At 40.0% G+C, this 12830-nt stretch overlaps 1 protein-coding gene across 6 annotated transcripts in view; it reads right to left on the bottom strand.

Annotated features, from left to right (window-relative positions):
- Positions 1 to 11414, bottom strand: part of IQUB (IQ motif and ubiquitin domain containing) — a 196249-nt gene extending 184835 nt beyond the window's left edge. For 3 of the 6 annotated variants that reach the window (XM_081038565.1, XM_081038566.1, XM_081038567.1), the window contains exons 1-4: positions 10247 to 11175; positions 9729 to 9835; positions 5163 to 5638; positions 3002 to 3136 (exon numbers count right to left, since the gene is read on the bottom strand). In XM_081038565.1, coding sequence (XP_080894691.1) covers positions 3002 to 3136; positions 5163 to 5634 — 607 coding nt within the window. In that variant the 5' untranslated portion in view covers positions 5635 to 5638; positions 9729 to 9835; positions 10247 to 11175. Of the gene's footprint in view, positions 1 to 3001; positions 3137 to 4951; positions 5068 to 5162; positions 5639 to 9728; positions 9836 to 10246 lie in introns of those variants that run through there. The other 3 variants (XM_081038564.1, XM_081038563.1, XM_081038568.1) reach the window with 3 other exon arrangements.
- Positions 11415 to 12830: the final 1416 nt, after the last annotated feature.

A 12830-nucleotide genomic window follows, 5' to 3' on the forward strand; every position in this document is an offset into this window, starting at 1 on the left:
AAATCACTTTATTTTTATATTGTATTCCTTCAACTTCTACTTCTGCCCTGTTGGTTTATTCTATAAATGGACTCTAATTTTGTTTCTCTATTTTAAGGTGTACCACAAGATGTATGGCGCTGGCTGCTGTTTTGGGTCATAGAAGTTTTACTGATAGAATCTATATCAATCTTCTAAAGTATGGGCTCCCTAAAATACAATTAAGAATTGAACACAGCAACGGTTTTGTTATACTCATTCTTAGAAATATAGCAAATACCACTAGCCCTTTTAAACTACATTCAAGAAAGTACAAAGATCTTTTAAGTTTCAATATACCGTAAATTCTTTTTTTTCTGTTTTATTTATTTTGTTCTTGAGAATCCACATAAGTGGATCATATAGTATTTGTCTTTCTCTGTCTGACTTATTTCACTTAGCATAATACCCTCCAGGTCCATCCATGTTCACACCCTAAATTTTTAATTTAGAAAAGGGACATGAACGTTATACAGGTTTTGTGATAGGTTGAAATAATGGCCTTACAATATATTTATGTCCTAATTCCCAAATCCTAAGACTTACCTTATACAACAACAGTGACTATAGATTTTATTAAGGATTCTGAGATGGAGATATTATCCTGGACTATCCGGATGAGCCCTAAATGTAATCACAAGTGTCCTTATAAGAGAAAGGAAGAGAGACATGTGACTACAGAAGAGATGATATGCCAGAAGCAGAGAGATTTGAAGATGCTATGCTGCTTTGAAGATGGAGGAGGAGCCGGGAGCCAACAAATGCAAGGACTGCAACTCTAGAAGCTGGAAACTGCGAGGACGCCAACTCCTCCCACCAACCTTCAGAAGGAGGCTTCACTCTAAGGGAAACTGAGTTAGGATTTCTGGCCTCCAGAACCATAAGAGAAATACTGTGTCGCTTTAAGCTACTAAACCTGTGGCTAATGGTTACAACAGTCATAGGAATCTAATACAATTCCCAGAGCCCTCTTCATTCCTCTGCTAGTTTCCATAGGAGGCTCAGTTCCACCAAACCTGAACTCCAGTTCTAGTACCGGAAGAAAGCACCTGTCTTAGAGGGTGGCAGACAGAGGATCCAGCTTTCATTGTTGCTATGGACAGAAGCCTGTCAGACAGTGGTGATGCCCAGTACTTACACACACAGAACAAAGACCATAAAATGCAAAGGAAGAGGTGCTTAGGTACCACTGGCCAGCTACTCCCGTGTCAAAGTGCTCTTTCTTCTCCAGTTTAGAACTTCACCTTATACTTAATGCCAAGCAGTATCAAACTCCCTCTTTGGAGTCATACCTATATTTAAGTTCAGACTTTGCCACTTATTAGCTATGTGAATTTGCACATGTTCCCTGAGCTTTATTTTCCTTCTCTCAAAAAAAGTTCATAAACGGGCCGGGCCGGTGACTCAGGCGGTTAGAGCTCCGTGCTAACTCCTAAGGCTGCCGGTTCGATTCCCACATCGGCCAGTGGGTTTTCAACCACAAGGTTGCCAGTTCAATTCCTCGAGTCCCACAAGGGATGGTGGGCTCCGCCCCCTGCAACTAAGATTGAATAGGGCACCTTGAGCTGAGCTGCCTCCCGGATGGCTCAGTTGGTTGGAGTGCATCCTCTCAACCACAAGGTTGCCGGTTCGACTCCCGCAAGGGATGGAGGGCTGTGCCCCCTGCAACTAGCAATGGCAACTGAACCTGGAGCTGAGCTGTGCCCTCCACAACTAAGACTGAAAGGACAACAACTTGACTTGGAAAAAAGTCCTGGAAGTACACACTGTTCCCCAATAAAGTCCTGTTCCCCTTCCCCAATAAAAATCTTAAAAAAAAAAAAAGTTCATAAAAATAATACCTACCTCACAGGGTTGTTGTAGGGATTGAATGAGAATGTGGTAACGAAGGCACAGCATTTTGTAGACGGATGAGCACACAGTAAATGCTCAATAAATTAACCATCGTCATCAACATGATCATCACCATCATATTATCATTATCACTATTTAAATTTTAGCTTTGGTTCCCCAACCAAGATTTGATAATCAGTTATTTGAGTACACAAATATTATACTATTAGAGCATATTCATTATAACAGTTTTCGGAAAATAATTTTGAAATTAAACTGACTGTTTTTCTCTGATTTGATAAGGAGGAGGACCTTGGTAAGTAATGGCTTACTACATTTTATTGAGTGCACACATAAAAAAGTTATTTCCCTGGAAATGTTTTGTGGCACCTTTATAAGTTAATACCAGAACTTTTTAAATTAAAATATTAGGATTTGTGCAAACATTCTGTAGAAACACTTATTTAGCTATGTTAGTCTGATTAAGTCTATCACCGGTACAGAGACTATATCCTCTCATGAAGAAAGCTAATACAAAGTGGGCTGCTAAATACTACCCGCAAAATATACACTTGAACCTCATGGATATGTCAATTGAACTTAACGTACAGAAGAGACTGATAAGATACCCCATTTTCAGTCCTCTTCTTATTCTGTACATGCTCATTTATCCTCTTTTTTTTTTTTCTACCTCATTTCCTCCCATTCCTCACATGTAGTCTTCTTCCAGCCACACTAAATTTCTTACCACTTCCCTAAAGTCTCAGTTTTTCTCACCTCACTGGGGCTTACCACTTTTGCTAAATGAAGCTTTCTAGGATCTCCCAGTTTCTTTCCTCCCTGTTCACACAGCTTCCTGTGCGTATCTCCATTAAAAACATTTACACACTATGTGGCAACTATTGCATGCATCTTTTTCCTTACTAGTTAAACAACTTGAGTGCAGGGATTTTGTTTCATGTTTCTTTATATCTTCAATTCTTAGCAAATATTAAGAACAAAGTACGTCCCCTATAACAATGTGTTAAATGAATACATGCATAACAACAATATAATGTTCAAACAGTAAATATCAAGATAGTTTAACGAAATCAAATTTACATGTAAAACTAAAGAAGTCTTGATAAGTTTTATCAGTCTCCAAGATTACCTGCACATCTTATCTGCAGTACGTCAGCTGGGACACTTAGTTGGTTTGCAAAATGATCCTTGAGATGTTTTAAAATGGTGTCAATTCTAAAGTGCATTATAATTTCCTGGCCCACAGGAAGAAGTACAACTTTCACTTCAGGAAAAAAAGAAAAGAAAGAATCATAGTCAAAGGTCAGCAACCTACAGCCCACAAGCAGATAAAAAATTATGGGACAATTTTTAATCACATAGAATGCAGTTGCTTCTGCCACGCTCCCCCACCCCACTTCCATGGTAAGAGTTACTTTTCATTTTCCATAACAAGAAGTGACAAACATTCAGTTGCAACCTTTGGCTTTGAAAATTGATTTCAAATCTCAAGAACTGAACACCTGCTGCCCCAACTCCAGCTCCAAGTTCAGATCTCTTTTCTAATTCCCTAGCATGAGGATCGGTGCATATTCAGAATTACCTCCTCATTCAGAATACCTCAAGAAATAGAAAGTAAAGATACACTACTTTGAAGGATCCCCAATATCTGCTACATATTACTTAGATATACACATAGAAAACATCTCAGAAAACCAAGCATGTTTGTGTAGTATATACTAGAAAAGGAGACCCTGACACCTGGAGGGTCCCAGAACTTAGAAATGTGCATGACCTGTGCACTCCCCACTTTATAAAACAGGAAATCAAGACACATTAAAAACAAAGAAAAACTGATATTGTAGAAAGATTATCTGTTCACAAATTATAGGAAGTAAATATAGTATGTAAAAACTATTTCTTATGGGGTAAACTTTTCTGTTTTAGATCTTGCAGACTTTAAATTTTAATGGAGAAGATGTAATTAGTAAGATGGAGTATAGAGTACACACTGTAGGGCAAAAAAGTGTTGTGTATTTCTAGATGCCTGACATGACAATTTTCATCAAGCTAAACGAGACATTTATCAGTAATCCCGGGATGATATTCAAATAGGCATGGTTGATGCTAAGGTACTTCAAAGTTGTTAAAACTTGTTTCACAGTTCCCTGTCAACAGAAAGAACACCTTCACAGATGTTACTTTATCAAAAGGCTACTTTAACTGTTTTTTGGATTCAAAATTCGATAAATATATTTTAAAATTTTCATAGCAATGGCTTCCTAAGCTTTGGGAAGGTGCAGGGTGTTAGGGAATGTGTGAGTCTCAGGAACTATAGGACCAAGACAACTTTTTAAACCACCAAGTATTTGATACAAGCTATAATATCAGGAAATCACAGAAATATCAAAAAATGGAGACCAAATTGACACTGAATAATTATGGGAAATTGAAGAATAACAGCTTCAGTTATGTATAACTGAGCTTGATTAATTTCTTCTTCCTCCCTTTTATGCTTTACTTATGTGCACACATCACACCAGGGTAAATTACCCCACTGGATTCAAAAGCGACATTTTACCAAACTAAGCTGCTGTTACTGCTGTTAACCGATGGCCCATGTTCTCCACCCTATGAATGGAAACTCTCTCAAAACTTGGGGGGCAAGGGATAGGAGCAGTCAGTTAACCAGGCACGCAGGATGGTTCCCTGTGTAACAGCCTTCTTGCAGCTCCCCCTGGAGCTTTACCAACCATGTAGTAGTAACTGCTACATGCCATCAACATCATATCCTTAAAATAAACCTCTAATGAAAGACAGTAGCTTTTCTGAAGATAAATATAAGGTAACATTACACAGAAATTTGGAACTATGTACAAGCAACATGGTTTGTGGAATGAGCACTGGATAGGAAACTATGAAGTCTGAAGTTCCTATCCTACCACTTGCTGTGTCCAATTAATTCCAAACTGGCATGCAAATAAATTACTATTATACTCAAGAATTTGTCCACCTTTTCCCAAGCTCCCTACACATTTTTAAAACCTACATTATTTGGGAAAAACAGATAAATATCCATTTAAAATTTAAAGATGCTCACTTATTTAGAGAGAGTAGATACTGGAGAATAGACAAGCTTCCCACATAGTTAAGAGATTCAAGTGGTATAGCTGGAGAAGTTTGGTGGATAAAGAAAGGGAAAGTAACATCAAATATAAAACAAATCTTTAAGCAAAAACAAACAAGAAAAAGCAAGAATTCTTCAAAATGAGGGAAACAAATAGCTTTCTTCTGTCTTCCCTAGGTAATACCTGTTGCTAAGGAATGTTGCATTGATGTTTTCAGAGATTCCTTTACAGCCTTTATTTTATCCAGAAATGTCAGATGAGAATCATCTGATTGCTGTTTAGTTGACTGTATTGCATTATCCAATTGAGTCAGACTGTGCCTTTTAGAATATACTGGAGAATCCAAAACTTGTTCAGGTAACGTAATCTCTTCCAGGAGATTTTCTTCATCCTTTATCTCCAGGCTTGGAGCGCTCTGGTTACTCTGCGCCTCTGAACGCGCTTCGTGTTCCCCAACAGATGGTTCTGGTTCAGACTCATTGTCTTCTGGTTCAGACTCATTGTCTTCTGGTTCAGATTCATTGTCTTCAGTTTGATCTGACTCGGGAAGGTCTTCTGAGGGAACTGGAATAGTGATCGTCTCATAAGCACCATCTCTTTTTCCTGACACATCAGGAATATTCTGAGCAGTAAATTCTTCCTCCTGATCAGACATTTTCCTGAATTGAGAAACATAAACCCTTTTACTGTACATAAAAACTTCTACACCAAATATCAAATTCATTGCTGGCATACAGTAATGGTCATAATATACTATAATGGTCCTCATTATTTTTTTTAATATTGATTATCTTAGTAATGGCATCAGGTAAAAACATCAGTGAATTTTTAATAAGTACACGACAGAAAGTAACTTACCAAAAAGAGAAATTCAAAGCACAATTTGAGAGAAATCTTCTGTGAAGGACATATTGAAAACTATTTTAGAATATATTGTCATCTCTTCCTTATTCAGTAAATGTTTGTGAAAGAAGGACTTTTTGAATAACTGTTTTCTGAATACAAAACTAGCACAGGATTTATGCTCTGGCATTACAATTGATTAGAAGCTCAAGGAATGTGACAGTTCACACAGCAACTATATCCTAGGCAGTACATACTCCCTGAAGTATCTTTGCTCGCACGAGTGGTAGCGGAGGTCTCCAATGACCTCTGCCCCCCAAAACAAATATATCAACAAACAAATGTGGGTTGATCTTAGAGCTGACTGGGGCCTGAGCTCCTGCAACCAAGAGCTTTGGCTCAGGAAACAGTGTGACAGCGAGCATCAAAGGGCTGGGGTCAGGGTGGACCAGGGAAGCCCAGAACCAAGCTGCAGAGGCAGGAGCAGTTCAGAGGAGTGAGGAGGCAGTCCAGGCAGCTACAAGCAGAAGCTAGCAGCCAGGAAGGGGGCACAGAGGGAGTGGCCTCCAGGCTGATTTCTGTGGCAACCAGCAGGCGGAAAGATGAAAACTTGGAACAGTAGTGGGGGGGGGGGCGGGAAGCTGTGTTTGGGGCTTCTACTTTAAGCACAAATCCTTATGGGGAAAAAGAATTAACCTTAGTGAAGTTCTCTACCTACTAGATGACAGACTACCAACAAAAAAAAGAGTATCTGGAATGAAAATATATAGCTGTTGAATTCAATGAATTGACTTGAAGAGAAAATGAGTAAACCGGAAGACAAATAAAGAGATTTTTATAGAGAATGCTTCAAAGAGATAAGGATGTGGGAAATATGAGAGATTAGAAGTCATAGAAAAGAGAAAAAGTGCAGCATATTTTTCTGCTAAGCATATATCTTATTGTGAGCTAAGAATGGGTTTATGTTGCTAAAATAAAGAAAACAAAGAATATGCAACAGGGACTGCATGTGGCCTGTGTAGTCCTTTACAGAAAAAGTCTGCCAGGCCCTAATCGAGCATACGTCAAATTAAAGTCCCAGAAGGAGGGATCAAATATATGGTGATGGAAGGAGAACTGACTCTGGGTGGTGAACACGCAATGGGATTTATAGACGATGTAATACAGAATTGTACACCTGAAATCTATGTAAATTTACTAACAATTGTCACCCAATAAAATTAATTAAAAAAAAAAAAAGTCCCAGAAGGAAACAGAAAGATGGCAGAAAAGAGATATTTAAAACAGTAATGGCTGAGAATTTTTCAAAACTGATGAAAAATGTAGAACCACAGATTCAGGAAGCACAACATAAATCTATACCTACCAGGATAAATAAAAATAATTCATAGCCATATACATTGTAATTAAATTATGGAATAACAAAGAGGAGGTCCAGAAAGCAATGATAAAGTACATACCACCTACTGTTTTGAATTACATTAATTTGCTGACATTAATACAAAGCAAAGAAAAGTAAAATCACTGCAGATTTCTCATCAGAAAAACAGAAGCCAAGGCAACCATGTGTTAAAATAAGACAACTATCAACCTAAAATAGTGAACCCAACAAAACTATCTTTCAAGAAAGAAATAGAAACATTTACAAATAACTTACCACCAAGATATCAGCCCTAAAGGAACTTCTAAAGGATACACTTGAAGAAGGAGGTAAATAGGCCCAAAGGAAATCGGAAGAGCAAAAAGGAAAGGTGAACAAATAAATCATAAATATACGGATAAACCCAAACAAATATTGTTAACACAAAGTAATAGTAGAAAATTAAAATATTAGACAAAATATGTAATTAGGAAGAGAAAGATGAGAATAAACTGTTCTCAAATCCTTATACTGTTTACAAAATTGGGGGATATGATACACTTAACCCTAGACTTTGTTAAATTAAATATGCATAGTTAAATTTCAAGTACAACAAATAAAATAACTGAAATAAAGTTTTGAAATTCCAAGACTATAAAGAGGGAAAAAAGTGAAATAAGATAAAACTGAACAAAACTTCAATTTTTAAAAAAATTCAAGAAACCTCTTAAGCCTTCACCCACAAAAAAATTTTCCTGTTGGTTATTTCCTCCCATAACAGAGATTATGGCCTGATTAGAGAGTATCATAAAGAAGCCCTAACTCCTAGCAACGGATTCATCTGCCCTTTTTTTGGAGTCCGAGGTAATGCTCTTGTTTCCATCTGTCGAGCCATCATCCCTCTAAAATGGCAAAGATGGCATCTTCTAAATCAGCAACAGCAACAAAATCAGAACTTCTGCTCAAAAGACACAACTAAAAGAAAAAAACAAGCCATAGAGTAGGAGATATTTTTTTGCAAAACTCATGTCTGATAAAGGACCTATATTCAGAATATATAGAAAACTCTCAAACTCAATAAAAGTTTTTTTTTTAAAAAAAATAAAAGATTTCAATAAGACACGTCACCGAAGAATATACACAGAAGGCAAATAAGCAGGGCCAGATCTAGGCAAGTGTGGTGCCTGCACTGAGAAGAAATGCCTCCTAAAATTTTGGACCTAGTTGCCTCAATTGCCTTACTCTAGTCCTGGCCCAGAGAACAAGGATGTGAAAATATGATCAATGTCATTAGACATTAGAGAAAGGCAACTTCAAATCACAATGATAATCCATTACACACCTATTACAATAGTTAATATATTTTTTTAGTCCAACAATATCAAGGGCTAGCGTCATGCAGGGACTCTGATCCCGCTCCCCACACAAGAACGCAGGATATGGTGAGGCCAAAAAAGAACACCAACGGAACCATGGATAGGGGGTACATACCACTATATTCCTGCTGGCGGCTGGTGAAGACACAAAAGTAAACATCTGCCAGCACCCCAACAAGGGGTCTTCCTGCACCCCAGTCTTGCTGGCGGCCGGGCAAGACACAGGAAGTAGGATCCACACGATGTTCAATCCGCCATCCGTGCTTGCTAACCCCACTTGCTAGCCGCAACCCGCCATCTGCTTCTCTGCCAACCAACCAACCCCTTGCCAACTGCAATCCGCCCTTGCTAGCTTACCCACGGCAGTCATATCAGTGGCTAATGGCTAACCGGTAACAGCTGATGGCCACCCAGCCACAGCGGATGGCCATCTGATTACAGCTGATGGCCATCTAATAACCGAGCCAGCACTTTTCCATGTGAGGCCGAGAGCCTGGAAACTGCTCTCTGGGATTCTGTCCCCACAGCTAGTCCCCACAAGTAGCTTTTATACCTTGATGGTGAAAATGAAAATTGGCATAGGATTTGGGATAACTGTTTGTCAGTTTTCTTATAAAATTAAACATACACTTCACATTACTCAGCAATCTGTGTCGTTACCCAAGTGGAATGAAAAACTACATTCACACAAAACCTGTACACAAAAGTTTATAAAGGCTTTATTCTTAATCACCAAAGACTTGAAACACAAATGATCCTGAAACTGATGAACGGATACACATACTTTGATGAATTTATAAAATAGAATACTATTCCGGGAGGCTGGATGGCTCAGTTGGTTAGAGTGTGAGCTCTTAACAAGGTTGCCAATTCAATTCCCTCATGGGATGGTGGCCTGCGCCCCCTGCAACTAAAGATTGAAAATGGCAACTGGACTTGGAGCTGAGCTGCGCCCTCCACAACTAGACTGAAGGACAACTACTTGACTTGGACCTGATGGGCCCTGGAGAAACACACTGTTCCCCAATATTCCCCCCCCCCCAAAAGTATCCAAGAAACTTATTTTTTTTAAGGAATATTACTCAACAATAAAAAGGAATAAACTGATACACAAAACAACATGGATGAATCTTGAATTATGCTAAGAAGCCAATTCTAAAGGCTACATACCATCTGATCCAGTTAAGTGAAGGAGCAAAGCTGTTGGTGAGCAACCACCAGAACTCCGAGGTGAAAAAACAGAAACTGACCCCTGCCCCACGTAAGAGAAGGAGAAACTGAAAAAAGAGGCAGACAACTCCAGTTAGTAAGTGGTAGTTTTAATAAGCTACCGAATTTATGTAGGAAGCTTGTCTTGGACAGCCGCAAAAGGAGTAAGTAGATCTTTGCAATCCCCACCAAAATCTTAAGAGTTTATATCCAGGCCTTAACCAGGCTGAGTTGTATACAGACCGGATGGTCTCAACAGCACATTACTCTCTCAAGGACTGTTTGCATCCTTGAAGCACCTGCTAGTACAGGGCGGGACCAGTGGGCAGAACCTCCAAGGGCAGTGGAGGGGGTAAGGAACCTCCAGCTGCTCCGTCCAGTTCCAGGGTCAACCCAGTCACATCCTCTTGCTGACCTCCAGCAGCACGGGCCGGTAGGTACAACACAGTGTTACAGGCACCACTAGTACATATTCCTACCTGCACAGACGTTCTCTAGAAGGTGAACTGGAGGACGACGCGGTGGGGGAGTGCGTGGGTGGAAGGCAGATTTTCACTGTTCATTCCTCCTCCTGTTTCAACTTTTTGTCAGGTTTATGTATCATCCATTCAAAAGTAAATGTTTTCATCTTTAAAAATTGTTTTCAAAAGGCAAAGCAGTCTCTATGATGATTGCATACAGAAACGTCCCCCTTTCTCCAACAGAGCATGATGTCACTGACAGATCTAGAAGGTTAGTGTAAGTAGGAAGGCAGGGATCCAGTTTTGCCTTCTACCAAATAGATGAGTGAGTTTTAAAGTGTTTTAAGCGGCACGGCAAAGACCACGGGTGGAGAGGAGGGAGAGAGAGCCAGTGAGGCAAGTCTGTAAGCCCTCTAGTTACTAAAGAATGAAAACGGTCACCGTGGAAGGCGGAACATTTTCTAATGCCACGTCTGGGTTACACACACATCTTGCTGCTCCACTAGGAAGGTGAAAAGCCCCAGGGGTGGGAGGGGAGGTGCGCCTCCTAGCTTGCTGCTGCTGCTGCTGCTGCTGCTGCTCCCGAATCCCAAATCAGAGCTGCGGAGCCAGAAATGGAACCACGAAAGAAGGGATGCTGTGCGCGGACTTTAAAGTACAGCGGCACGTTCCCGACGAGCCACGCAGTCCCGAGCCCAGGCGGGACACGCGCCCGGCACACAGTGCTCGGCGTCCACTGCTGCGGTCACTGCCTCAAGGCCGGTCTAGGCCGAGCCAGCAGAGGGCAGCCAGCATCTGTCCTCCTACCTGACCAGGAAACGCCGCTACGCCGGTCGCAGGGCTTCCTCAAGCTCCTGGAAAGCAGCATCCGCACCCGGAGTCTGTTGCCGGCGGTATCCCAGCAACGACCGTGGCTCCACCTCCTCCCGCCTCCGCACCGCTCCCGCGAGAAGAGGCGTTTCCTGCGCTGGAATGGAAGGGAGGGCGGAGCCAGGCGGCGAGGGGCGGGGCCCGGGGGGGCGAGAGGGGTGATGGGGCGGGCAAAGGGGCGGGGCAAAGGGCGGGGCAAGGGGCGGGGAGAGTTGTTACCTACTCGTTAGACCTGTCATTGGACTCTAACCACTCTGCAGGATCCCTTTTAACACTTCTGAAAGGGCAGTTCTCCGAGCCAAACACTGTATTTGCCCTTACAGATATAAAAAAATCAGGATTACAGAAAATATAAATATGAAATGAGAGTGAAGACTGACAAAGGAGAACACAATACAACAGTAGGTACCTACGTACTTTTGTTAAATTTAGAACTTGTCTCTTGACTTCCTGGCATCCATAGAGAAAAGGGAGGCAGGAGCTACTAAATAACTCCTCTTTTAAGTCAGGAGAAGCAAAGCTTTTGTTAATCACTAAATTATAAAGGTTTTTTTATTTTCCTATCACTACAAATTATTCAACTTGAAGTTTTTAAACTATTGGGGGAAAGTTATGTTCCCATTGCAAATGTAGTAACAAACATAGTGTCTATTTCATAATAATAGCTAACATTTATTATTTGTTACTAAGCACTTTATATTTCTAATTTAATCCTTACAATGATTTTAAGGAAAACTGTAATTAGCCCCACATTGCTAATGAGGAAAAGGTTTATAGAAGTTTAGTGAGGGAGCCAGGATTAAACCCAGCAGTCTGAATCCAGAGCCTCAATTTTAAACCACTATTCTGTGCTTCCTTGTTTAACATCCTTTGCTATTTAAAAAGGTTCTAAGAGTAAATAATAAAATTAAAAATGTTGTTATATATAGTACAGGTCCATCCCTCCGTCATAATGTTCAATGTCTTCCCTCCTTTGTATCAATTCTACTGAAATTGTGTTCTCATCTCCCAGTAACTTCCTAATGTCCAATGTCATTTTTTCAGTCTTCATCCTACTTTAAAATTTATTACTAGAAAAATATGTATTATATTCTCAGATAAAACTGGCTTTAATAATGATTTTAAATAAAGCAAATGTATTTAAATCACTGCATGAATCCATATTTATGAAGACCAGACAAAGGAGGGAAAGGACCATTCAGATAAACACTAGGTTTAGTCTTTCATGGGTAAAGCAGGTGTGATCAGATGTACAGACAAGTGCTTCCAAACACACCCCCACCCCATCTCCAAAATCACAATATATCTTAATTTTACTAGTAATGAGAATTCCATTGGTTTTCAACACTCACCTTTCTGGGTCTCCTCTTTAAAATTTATCATCCACTGCCCTCCACGTTAGGGACAGTATGAGAAAAACTAGGTTTAGGCATAGAGGCAAAAGATGAGAGGAAGAAAACAAGGTGGTAAAGAACTTTAAGTACTTCAGAGTGTTAAATGTGACTAGATACCCACGATATGTTCACGTTCTACGTATAGTTTTCTGTGGAGATGATTTTAAACAACCACATGAGCCTAACTTAATTGGCAGGCTTCCAGATAGTCCATTCTGGTTATTACTGTAGCACATCAAAATCACACATGCACACAAATATATACTGTAGTTAATTGGTTACATAAAATGAATGTAAATGCAAGCTGAAAACAACCAATAGGAAAAACTCTCCATTCT

Source organism: Rhinolophus hipposideros, assembly GCF_964194185.1.
Source record: "Rhinolophus hipposideros genome assembly, chromosome: 25".
NCBI lineage: Eukaryota > Metazoa > Chordata > Mammalia > Chiroptera > Rhinolophidae > Rhinolophus > Rhinolophus hipposideros.